The 12,518-nt window shown below is 46.0% G+C and overlaps 1 protein-coding gene across 3 annotated transcripts in view; it reads left to right on the top strand.

The window, feature by feature from the left end:
* nrip1b (nuclear receptor interacting protein 1b) overlaps positions 1 to 9,903 on the top strand; it is a 35,695-nt gene extending 25,792 nt beyond the window's left edge. For 2 of the 3 annotated variants that reach the window (XM_088441093.1, XM_088441092.1), the window contains exons 2-3: positions 3,627 to 3,728; positions 3,879 to 9,903. In XM_088441093.1, coding sequence (XP_088297219.1) covers positions 3,679 to 3,728; positions 3,879 to 7,524 — 3,696 coding nt within the window. In that variant the 5' untranslated portion in view covers positions 3,627 to 3,678 and the 3' untranslated portion in view covers positions 7,525 to 9,903. Of the gene's footprint in view, positions 1 to 3,626; positions 3,761 to 3,878 lie in introns of all 3 variants that reach the window. The other variant, XM_088441094.1, reaches the window with a different exon arrangement.
* Positions 9,904 to 12,518: the final 2,615 nt, after the last annotated feature.

The following is a 12,518-nucleotide window of genomic DNA, read 5'->3' as shown; positions in this document are numbered from 1 at the left end:
CTCAAGCAAAGAACTGAGCTTTTTCTCCATCGAACCGCACGTCAAACACTGGATATAATTGTGCCCTCAGCGACCTGTGCTTTTAATCGGTTGATTTTTTTTTTTTTTTTTTTTGGCGTAGATATAACTGTGCCCACGTCCAAAAAAGTGAACGAAGGTGCTCTCGTTGTCATTACGCGCGTTTCCGCCCGCGGATCGCCTAGCTGCCGTTTCGTCCCGATTGACCTTTTTCCAAAAACATTGACTTGTCCCAGCCCCCCTGCCGTCTGCTAGCTAGGCGTTGTCTGGTTCACTCCTCTCAAGGTGAACACGAGCTTTTAATTCAACAGCCCTCTGGTGCACTGGAGTCTTGGAAGAACTGCATTTGGTCAAGCTGCTTATGTTTTAGCCTTATTTAATCACGCCACGCCATATTGAATTTGCAAACAGCGGTCACGCCGCATGTGTAAGCGGGCTACGGCGTTGTGTATGTGCAGCAGGGACGGACTGCAGATTACATGATATATTGGTGTTCAGGCATCGCCTCTCCTTTTAAAATTCCTTTAACCTTGACTCCCCTAAACAACAGGGAGAACACATCTGCCAGGCTGGTGTCAGACATTAGTACACACTGCTCGGGCAGGATTGTCACTTTTTATTAACGCCCAGAGCTTTTCTATGGACACCAGCTGTTGTATGAAGTGCAAAAGCCTTAGTTACATAAATGACCTTGACTTTAAAGACTTGGCTTCAGCTTCCCCGCACTTCTAATTCTTTTGTTTGCTCTCATACATTTTAAATGGATTACTGTTGGTGACAGCGAAGGTCATTTTCAAACTTTTTTTTTATTTGGAGATAAAAGACCGCATAGGCAAGTATGTTCACGTGTGGAGGTCACGCGGAGGGGGGGTGAAGGTCACATTCTTAGAACGTTGATCCGTGCCATCTGTGTCAAATTTTCTCGTGGCAGCTAAAGCTTTCCGTGACCTTTCGATTTCTGTTATTTCAACAAGGAAGAGTTGATGGGAAGAAAACTACCGGTAGATGATCACGCGTCCAGTCGGGGTTGTTGCAGCTTTTAGCCCTCGCCGTCAACTGTGCTTGTCCTCCTTGATGTGGAGGACCTTCGGGGTAAAAATCACTTTAGAATGGTGGCTTCTCTGTCATTGGCTGACATTGTCGAGGATAACGGATAATCGCCCCTATACTGTAGCGCCATTTGTTGGCGCTGCTGTCCGATTGTGGAGGAGGAAAATGGAGGTCGGTCTTTTTGGATTCCGCTAGCAAAGAGGAGACATGTAAACGGACGCGGAAGGTCCTTCTTAAGCGGACAGATAATGGAATTCTGATACAAACGTCAGAGGAAATGAGCAGGTAATGTGCTTTAGGCACTTGAAGACAACATTTGCAATGGTCAGGTCACGTATTCTATATATTTCTCTCTCATTTGATGGTTTGGTGTTTTGAGTTTGGTCATCTGAGTATCGTCACTGCAAATCTAGCTGTAGTAGGGCTCTCTGACTGTCACGTCAAGTTACCGATATTCAAACCATACCCCCGTTTCCATCCGGGTTGAAAATCCAGCTTTGCTGTAGGGATCAAACGGTGGTTGCAAGAGGCATTCTATTAAAATTGTGTTAAGCTCACTGGCGGGAAAAATAGCCCTAATCCTGAGTATCCAAGCAGCATGACAGCAGACGTCAGATGGCCCAGTATGACCAGGTTGGCTTTTGTTGTCATCAGATTTAGGTCAACAGCTTAAAGATGGCCTTTATCAGTGATTGATCCTAGTGGCCCGGTCTTAAATACCTTTTGTTCTTTATTGCGCATAGTGCTAAAATGATTTTTTTTTTTTTTGGGATGATGTGTATTTATTTAGAAGTCTAAAAATGGCTGAGCAGATTGCTTTCTTAATGCTACTCAGACTTAATTGCTACTTGATCAACTTAAATCCAAGTTCTAATCCCAGCTCATTTTCAAGGTGGAATTAAACCGACTACCTTGTTAACCTCACTGTCATGACAACCTGTGTTTGCGGAGGTGGATTTCAACCTGTTTAAAAGTTCACCGCATTGTTGTTGTTTTGACCCCTGCTTGCCTTCGTTCCCTGTTAGGTATTTAGACTGGCAACTGCACAGGTTGCCATAACCTTTGATCGTGATCAAGGACCGCCGTCCTTTCGCGTGACCCAACTTTGTCGGTCCGCTCAGCGGAGGGCGACCGAAGGTGGGGACAGCTGAAGCCAAGTGGAAACTCCGTATTAATTAACCTTAAAGGGAGGTGGCCTTGACTGTTGGAGGTGCTCCGTATCCTTGGAAACCACGCCGACAAGGTTCAGTGAGGAGGTCTCTCAGGGCTGCACGGCTGACAGTCATAGTAACCGGCATATGGTACATCATTGTCCCCGGTTCTGCCTTCCAAACAGTGGTGAGCTATGACGGACGCTCCTAATCCACCTCGAACCTTCCATGCGCACTCGCTTAGCCGGCAAGTAGTCTTGCCGTGTTCTTTCCGTGCGTTCGAAATGAACAAGTATTACATGACGTCAGTTTTTGTTTGACGATTGTTTGCTGATACAACCGCATGGCAGATAACTTGAAGGTTTCATTGCTGTCCATGCGTCATTACAGATAAAAAGATGCCCTTGCCGCCAACATTCTGCAGAGGAGCATCAACAATTCCTGCATTTGTCCTTATTCGTGTTGTCGCTGTACCGAAATTCTGACATCGATACTAAACCTGTAAAAAGTACCCTGATACAGATAATGAAACACTCAGCAATATCAAGCACACTCACACACTAATGTGTGTATATAATACGTAATTTAGCGCAAATAGCATTTTTAATTGATGCACCAAAACAATAAGTTCAGTGAAAAACATTGGAAAACTGGGAATGTATAACACAAAGATGACTGCGGATTGTGTATTAAAACAAAATTATATTGGGGGGGGGGGGGGGGGTGAGCTTTAATAAACTGTACGATGTTTAAATCTCTTCATTTCGGGTGTCATATTCAGTTTGGTTGAAACAGTCACACTTTGCCTGTTTTTTAAGGAGCTGCGCAGAACTACGGGTACAAAATGATAAAAAGAAAAGATGCCATCTTATATTTTCTGAGAGATTGCTGTATTTTTTTAGTACTTTGATTAGATGCAATTCTAGTCCTTAAATCCATTTATACATGCATGTGAACATAATGTTAGTGGGTGAGTGGGCGGATGATCCTGCTTCGTATATACTGAGGCTCGCATCTTGTGAGATGCTGCTCATAAGGAGCATGAGGTGGTGAGGGGGGTTAATCCACCGAAATGACAAGCCCCATAAGAAATAATTCACGGCTCTCACAAGACACTTTTTTTTTTCTCCCGAACAAAACCACTCCAAGGGGCTTATGTCACAAGACCTGTTTTCAGGGTTGTGGGCCTGAATTTTCAATTTGGATCCAATCAGAGCAAATCTACATTTTCGGTCCATTGGGTAAGTGTGGCGTTGGGGGGGGGGTGCCAGGGCAGTCAATCTGAAATGTTGCTAAGTAACAACAGTAGCAGACAAGGAGGTGGTGAAATGATCGTGACGCAGCGGTGTGCCAATTCCTGCTTTTAACAGTCGCCTCATTTTCTTTGTGTCTGCCCATCTCCTCCAGGTCCCCCGTGTGAGATGTGTCAAGATTTTCCATTGACACCGCGGGCCATGGAATGTGTAAACATCGAAGAAGCTATCCTGACAGCCTACGGTGTTTAAAGGCGTACGTTATTGCCCGGATTACCTGTAGCCATGGTTGGTGTTTCACCCCAGTCGTGAGTGTGTCCACAAGAGTGGTCACATTTTTTTGGGTCCTTGAGAAGTGCATGGCACCGTCAACCCCATGATTTAGTTGACATTTGTTTCCTTGTAGCGCTGCTGAACCATACAAGGGGATCCTAGTATTGAACATGACTCATGGGGAGGAGCCTGGCCCTGAGACACACAAGGATTCCGCTGTTCTAACTTATCTGGAAGGTTTACTGATGCATCCTGTGGTGGCCGGGCCTGGGGCCACGGCGAGCAGGAGGTCGGAGGCTGCCCACAGCAACCAGGACCAGGGAGACAAGGTGGGCGGTCCGTTTCAGCTACCCGCCCATGGCCCGACCGCTCCGAAGGCTGGAAACAATGGACCGACGGCGGGCGCTTCTCAGCACTTGAAGAAAGCCCGCCTCTTGCGCTCCGGAACTTGGAACGACCCGGGGAACCGCCGTTTGAGTTCGCCGCCGGTGGAGCTCAATGGCAAAGCGGGAGGCCTGCAAAACGGGTCACCGGAGGATTCCCCCCACGCCGGGGAGAGCACTCTTTTGGCTTCCCTGCTTCAGTCGTTCAGTTCGCGGCTTCAGAACGTGGCGCTCTCGCAGCAGTCCCACAAGCCGCAGGGCGAGCGTTCGTCTCCTTCCGCCGCGCCGCCTGCAGATAAGGAGCCGGTCCCTGTGTACGGGACGGCCTCGAGCCGCTTGAAGGGCCTGATGAGAAAGAGCAAACTTCAGAACCACAGCAACACCCCTTACAGTCGCCGGGGACACAGTTACGACAGACCACCCGAGTCTCCCCGGGCGGCGCACAGCGCCACGCCCCCTTCCGCCACGACGGCCTCCGAGTCGGTGTCCTGCGCGGACCGTTTGAAGGCTGTCGCCAACATGGTGAAAATCCGTTCCAGTCCGGCCCCTTCACCCAAGCCCAGTGTCGCCTGCAGCCAGCTAGCATTACTGCTGTCCAGTGAAGCTCATCTTCAGCAATACTCCAGAGAGCACGCGCTCAAAGCCCAGCTCTCAGGAAGATCTGCCAGCGAAAGACTCGCTGCCATGGCCAACCAGCAACACGGCCTTGACAAAAGGCCTCAAAGTGTGGGCGGAACTTTGCCGGAGACTCCAGAGACACAAAGTTCTTTAACGAGCCACGGTGGAATGACGACGACAAACACACTAACGACAACAAAAACACTCCCTCAGTTGGCCTTGTCCAGTCCACAGAGCCCCCCCCTCTTATGCGGGCACGTCCAAAACTCCTCCCCCACTCCCCCGCATTCTCTGAGCCACTTTCACAGCCAAACCCCTAGGGAAAAGCGAGGCTTTGACTCACGGCCAACCCGGCCCCCCCAAACATGCAGTAGTTTGCTGTTGCTGCTTCTCAACAACCACAACCATCAGAAGCAACTGACAAAAAATGGACACCTGGAAGATAGTTGTAGCGTTCTACCAGCGAGCGGCTCATCTTCAGTCACGTCTGATAGCGAGTGTTCCACCCATGAAAAAAGCCTGACCAAGGACAGCAGCGATGCGGAAACTTCTTACTCAAGCTGCTCTCCCATGGATCTTTCTATGAGAAACTGGGCCAAAAAGCATGACGCGGGGCCAAAATCCTCAACCCCTTGTTCCTCTACCGCCTCCTTTTCCACCTTTACGCACGCCGTATTCGATTCTACCGCGACCGTTTCCTCCAATGCGACGACATTCTCTTGCCATTCTTCAGCTCCATCCGCTAACGCCGTCTTTTCGCCGCCGCCCGCCGTCGTCTCTTCTGCCTCCAATTCCAATTCCTCCTATTCCTCTTCATCCGCCGCCTCCCTGGATAAACTAACAGAATCTTTATTAAAAAAATGGAAGCCTCAACCATCGGACACAAACATTGTGAGGAATAACGAGCGCGAAACGAACCCGGACCTCAAATCTCAATCCAAGTTAACGCTAATGCAGCTGCTGCTCGAGCGCAGAAACAACGACGTCGTCAAAAAGAACACGCGTGACGATTTGCCGCTTGATATAAGCATGGCCGCGATGTCTCGAACCCCACCTAACCCCGTGTCCTGGGAGGAGCCCGGGACAAAAAGCCCAATGGATAAGCCTATAGTCCCCATCCAGCCGACGCGCTCCCTCAGTCGGGACCCGGGCGCTACATTGTCCCCGCGCCCTCCCTCTCCCCACGTCCAGTCAAGCCCATTGGATCTGTGCAAATCGAAAGCCTTCTCTGCCGAGAAGTCTTCGGAGCCTGCCTTCAGTGCCAGTAAACTCTTACAAAATCTGGCTCAATCTGGAATCGCCTCATCCTCCCCTCCAATCCCCGGCAAAGCGTCGAATCAGGAGCTTGATAACAGCAGGCCCTTATCCCTGTTGGAAAGACTCAATGCTCCCGTCAACAGGAGTACCAGCGCCACCCCGCTCTCTGACATCGCCGCGGGAAGTGGCCCTCCTTTAAATAGGAAAGAAACAATTCCTCCGCCGTCACAGATAGAGAACCTTTTGGAGAGGCGCACTGTCTTGCAGCTTCTCCTAGGAGCCGGCCCGACCACAGCTTCGGCCGGCCACAAAGACAGGCCTGAGGGGAGCGGCAGGAGGAGCGCCGAGTCGGAACGCGGGAGTTACGACAGGAGCCCCGGTGTCTCCAACGTCCGCGAAAGCGCCGACGCTCTCGATGTCGGCATCAAAACGGAGGAGGGGGCGGGGCCGTCCCCGGCCGCGCCCGAGGACGTCGTCAACAGAAAGAGACGGAGCGGTTTTGAAAAACCTAGCCCCCTGTCAGATACGGACCTAAAAACAGAGCACGGACCTGCGGAGGTGGCTGCAAAATACGGTCTACTCAGTCAGTTGCTCAAACATCAGACGGCCACGTACTACGCCGGCGCCGTTTCGCAGGCCGAGTCGCAACCCGGACAGGTCAAAGAGGAGAGGAGAGAATATCCCAGCCCCGGTCCTAAGAAGAGACGCCTGTGCCCGGAACAGACCGACAGCATGGACGCCGCCGTGTCTCCGAGAGCATTTCCAAGAGGCGACGCAAACGTTTTTGCCCCGCCCGGCGCTCAGGTGGCGCCCGACAAGCGGAAGCATCCGAAAGAAGAGGACTTTGCGAGCGGGAGGCCCCCGAGAGAAACTTTTAGCAGGGAGAGTCGCGGATTCAACGTGCTCAAACAGCTGCTGCTCTCCGACAACTGCCTGAAGGAGTTGTCCCAGCAGCACCGCGCCGCATCCAGCCCTTCCGTCCCGCGGGCCAACGGCAAGGCCAACGGCGACATCCTCACTCAAGCCGCCCCCAACCACAGCTTCCTCCACCTGCCCGGCTGGCACCCTCACGGTTCGCTCCACTCAGGGCCTTCCGCCGACAACAGAACGCCGCCCGCCCCTCCGGCGACCGACGGCCATATTCGCGGCCCCCGGGCTCATCAGCCGGCGCCGTGGCAAGGCGCCCGCAAAAGGGAACCTCCCGGTCTCGTCAAACAGGAACCGGAGAGCCCCGTCCGGTGGAACAGTCAGGAGAACGAGGAAGGCTGCGACTCGAACCCGGAATCTCCTCGCCTCTCGCGTTCCAACCCCATTCTTTATTACATGTTGCAGAGGGGCAGCGTCCAACTGAGGAAGGACGGAAAGAGTCCGGGCGAGGCCTCGCGGTCTCTCGTCAAAATTAAAGAAGAGCCGATGGGTGACATGCACGCCTATGAACAGGGCTCCACCCCGCAATCGCCTACCACGCGCAGTGACAAGCACAGCCAGGACAACCAGAGGCTGACTCAGTCGTCCGAGTAGAAGACGGATTCTCAAATATAACCCCATTCGTTATCGTGTCAGTTTTATTCGTTTAGTTTTTTTTTCCGCTTTTTTGCCGAATCGCTAGAAAGACGATTACCAAAAGGGCGGAAAAAAAAACACGATGCTACTTCACGTTGCACACTTTGCTTTCTTTCTTTCGGTCTCTCGGTACTACTGAAGTAACCAAATTTCACGAAATAGCTCACCGGTGATGCTCAGGCCTTTTTATATTTTTATTCTATTTATATTTTTCCATGAGCCTTTTATTCGCTAGGATTGTTAGGTTACGCTTCTTGTTTGATAGTAAAAATGATCCTTTTCGTTTGATTAACTTGTTTGATTTCACAGAGGTATTTTACGTTTTCGAGTCCAAACATTCAAGCCCAAGTACTGATACTTTTTTTAAGTGTTTGACTGGGTTATTAATACTAAATTAATTACTTTGGGTACGCAAGTACTAATGTGATCAATTTCTTTAGGTATAAAAGTACTAGATTGATTATATAAGTAATCGATTACATATTAAAATGCTAAAGTAATCAGTTAGCGAACCTACCAAAGCAAAGGTCTCAAACATAGGGTCCGCGGGCCGGGTCTGGCCCGCAAATGGGTTTTTCTGGCACGTGAGATGATTTTGTAAAGTATAAAAATCAGTTGATTTTTTTAGCAAGTTATCGAATGTTAACGTTAATATTTTATGAGTAATAGTAATGTAGTTTTATTTTGGACATTATTAAAAAAGAATAATACATTTCAAGTTGTTGTTTTCGAGATATAAATAATGCGTATGAATTTGACACGATTCTGGATTTGGTTAGTACCTTCAGCCAAGCACTTGAAAAAAATTCAAAACAAAGTACCCGGGGTCAAATGTTTGGTCTCCTAAACACAATAAACGTAAATATAAGTCTTTGGGATTGAATGAGTAAAAATAACATATCGCCTTGCAACCTCTCCAATTGTTGCATGCCATAAAAAATATTGACGGCTCAGAAAATGGTACCACTCATTTCCGTTTCATTTATTTTCCTCCTTAGCGGTTTTATCCGAACCAATTTGAACGGAGGCTTCAAAGTGTATTGTAATATAATAACAGAAACGTTGACGGTCACCGCATTTTTTTTGTTATTGTTTGATTTTCAACTTTCGACAGTGCAAATTCAGGGAAGCGTGTGTAGTTTTTAGTAAAAGGGTACCACGGCGCATGTGTGGTTTTCTGCAAAGTGAAGTCGAACGCTCGGCAGTTGTATTTGTGCACAAAGTTTGACGACGAAGCACATTGGCTTTTTCCTCCTCATTTGTTCTCAAGGAGCGCCCGGAGTTTGCACTATTGAAGCCAAATCCTTTTTTCTCCTTTAATCATTCGAGCGGCATGTGAGAAAAATGTCAGTATTGTTATCTGTTGAGAATTTGACAGCTAGTGACCCCCCCCCCCCCAAAAAAAAATCCATTTCTTAACTGTTGTGCTTTCGAGACCTTTCTGTGGTCGTCTCTTTGTAAAATTGCCCCCCCCCCAAAAAAAAAGAAAAAAGAAAAGCATGATACTACAGAAAAGACACGATTTCGACACGCCGCTTTCTCCACTTTAGCTAGCGTGATCTTTTTGAATACATATTCCGACGTCTTGGGTTATTGATACGATTTCACAAACGGTTCAATGTATTTGTGTAAATAGTACTTTCGGTATGAAAGATGACTATTTTGTAATGTTGAAGCAAAGATATTACCCTAGTTTTTATTGCGCTGATATGTAAATATGAATTCTAAGCGTACAGGTGTACATACATGGGAAACGGATGATATGCCCTTTTTGTTTTTTTTCCGGTTGGATGGTTTGTTGTTTGCATGTGTCTATGTGGTAAATGATAATCTATTCTGAGCTGTGTTGTGTAATAATGTCTGACTTTCTCCTCACTGCTGCCTGTTGCATGCAGACGCATGGGAACTACCTGTGTATCCCCCCCATTGGTGATGGGGGGGAAATGTTCAAGTCTTAAAAATAGTTTTGTTTTGTTTTGTTTTTTTAATCAAGTTTGTTTGAGAAGATTCCTTCTTTAAATAACCACAGACTGTTGAACAAGTTGACGAAAAATATGTGAAGAATATAAACGTGCGTTGAATATTTTTGTGATGATGATTTTTTTTTTTTCTGTTACCGGTTAACAAAGCTCTGGTAAGGGCTTTATGTTGGAAAATTGACGTACAATCAGATTTGCATTGTGCATCTAAAAATTTGTAGCCACAAATATGAAAACAAAGGAGGAGGGGTCATTTTTTTCATGTGAAGACCTGAAATAATTTGTTTTTTATGTTTTTTTTTTGTTTTTTTTGGTGTTCATTTGCACTGATATCCCTGAAATAAAGTTCTAAAATGCATGAGCTAGCCGAATGTCTTCCACTTTTTCGGTTTTGACTTTCACAAGCTTGATTTGTCATGTTCAAGGGCGCCCCGCTGAGGGGAGACGTAATTGATTATTTGAACTGAATTAAGAATTTGATTGTCAATTGTGTGGGATGGATTGTTTACTAAGTAAGACAAACCCTGGCCGCCAACAGGAGTCTCTTTGATTTCATGTCAACTAGTTAGCATCAGCTAGAGCCAAAGCCTGCGTCAATACAATAGGGAATTAGGTACTAAAGTAATTGCTACAAACTGTTACTAAATGAGCAAAGTAATATGTTTTTCCTTTTTTTCATAATTGGTTCAATTAGGGTCTAAAAATGGCGGTTGAATTAAGGAATTAAGCAAAGGTGGGTAACTTACTTTTTTTACAGCATTTTTTTGCATTCCGGTCCGTCATTCTTCAGGCGCCGGTCTTCTTCTGTCCGCACTTGTAATTCTTTTTTCTAAAAGTTAACATGCCTGTGGTTGTACAGTTACACTGTAATTGGAACATAACACAGTAATAGAAGTGTAACACGAAAACAAAGCCAGCTAATTAACCCTAGGCTAATGCACACGTGTCATGTTGACATTTATAACGGCCTGCACTACAACTATAGAAGATGATTTCGTTTACATTTGTCGAAATTTAATTTCACCTACACTATAACTGAAACAAAGTATTGCTGATTAATTGAATTAAGTTCTAGACTGATTTTATGTTCACAGGTGCACAGTACTCGCTTTCTTTTCATGCATGTAAAAAGAAAAACTACTCAAATGTATATAAAACAGAATGTTATCTGGAAGCAAGGACCTTTTTTACTACTAAATGTACATTCATTTCTTCTTGCCACGTCGTGTTACAAAGAATTTGACTGCTAAACGTAAGATCTGTGCTGTTCCTTGATATTTTCCTCCCCATACGCCATGTTTGAAGAAGCGGGGGGAGCATGTGAGGGCGGGGAGGTCACGCAGCTGCAAGCCAACAGTTGATCCTGTCCCCGGAAACAGGATCGCCCCGCTCAGGTCAAGGAGTTGCGGCAAAAAAAAGGTTGTGACCCCCGGGGAGAAGGAACAGACTTCACAAAGAGGTACATCTTCAAAAGCCGCGCCTCACACCCCCATCAGGGAAACTGGACGGTTGGAAAAATAAACCGGTTTGACCTTTTTTTTTTTTCCTCCCAAGTCAGGTTCCCCAGGTGCGTGTTTTAACCTCTTTCACCGTTGTCTGACTTTTTAAGTGCAGCTCATTTTAAACGCGCATCCGAGCCTGGCATGAGAACGGTTGCGATTCAAACGCATTTGGATGACAACCGTCTATTTTTAGCACAAATGAATGCAAAAAAATTGAAAAAAAAATGGCAGTGAGGTTACCGTAGCATGATTTAGCAGTGTTTAAAAAAAACGCAGGACACCTAAGTACAGATTTTAGTACCAATTTTAGTTGACACATGTTTCAAGGCAGAATCATATGACGATGTAGGCGTCAGTGGTACCATATGAAAGATAGAATTCAGTTCTGTATGTAGAAAAAGTACATGATATGCCAAACTTTTTGAACAAAAAGAGAAAAATCCTTTACTTTTTTTATATAGCACATGAAATATCTCAATACAATGCAGATAGAATAATGCTGACATTTCCAATAATACATGCTTGTGAATCTAATTCATCCAGGTAATTTCTTTTGCAGGGCATGAAATCATTTGCAACACCACTTAACAATTTTCAGGTGGAACTAAATGAGTTTCAAATTAACATTTGATCATCAATCCGTCATTTTGAGACTTAGAATATTTAAAATCCTCTGAATTTGTCATCTCAATGGTAAATATCCGGAGCAGTATTTTACTCTTGCTTAAATAAATACATTTCATAATTTATTTGCTACTTTGCAATGCTGCGCGGGTCAAATTACATGACATTTTGTTCTGTGCGTAATAAAATCTTTGGGTATCCAACCTTTAGCTGATTTTCTCACGAACAATCCAATAATTGGATTTGAAAACATGAGTATATAAGTATGAGTATAATCATGAGTAATAACAGGAGGGAAATTGTGTTTTCATTGACAGAATATGATCAGACTGCCTATAAAGCATAACGTGCGTGTGCACACTCAAACGCTGTTAAAACATGAAATACATATAAAATGAAATAAACAAACGTTAAAAAGCCGTTTATATAACACGTGAGGTTCAAAGTTCATATTGACACCAGAGTGAAATGAGGACACCTGCGCTAGCTAGCAACATTTGGACATTGCTATTTATTTTTTTAAGGGATTAAGGCACATTTGTTATTTCTTCCAAAATGCATGTTATTTATAGAAGTGAATTTGAATAAAGTGCTCGATCGTTGTGGGACTTTTTTTGGGGGGGCGGGGGGGGCACAAGCGGAGGTCAGGCAATCGGTGCGGGAGCGCGCACAGACAAGCAGTCGATTGTCAAGTTTTACACATTGACCCGAGGTTAAACTTGTGACTCCTTCCTTTATGTTTGCCGCCGCTTCAGCAATTAGAGGAAATCAAGAGGTTACTGCTGGTTCAGGCTTGATAAGAATCTCGAAATGGAGAAGTTCACAGAGGAGAAGGGTGACTGGGAGT

Source organism: Hippichthys cyanospilos, chromosome 18 (assembly GCF_059441005.1).
Source record: "Hippichthys cyanospilos isolate Australia breed blue-spotted pipefish chromosome 18, RoL_Hcya_1.0, whole genome shotgun sequence".
NCBI classification, from domain to species: Eukaryota; Metazoa; Chordata; class Actinopteri; order Syngnathiformes; family Syngnathidae; genus Hippichthys; species Hippichthys cyanospilos.
The sequence above is the reverse complement of the archived record's forward strand: the minus strand, read 5'-3'. Positions and strand labels throughout refer to the sequence as shown.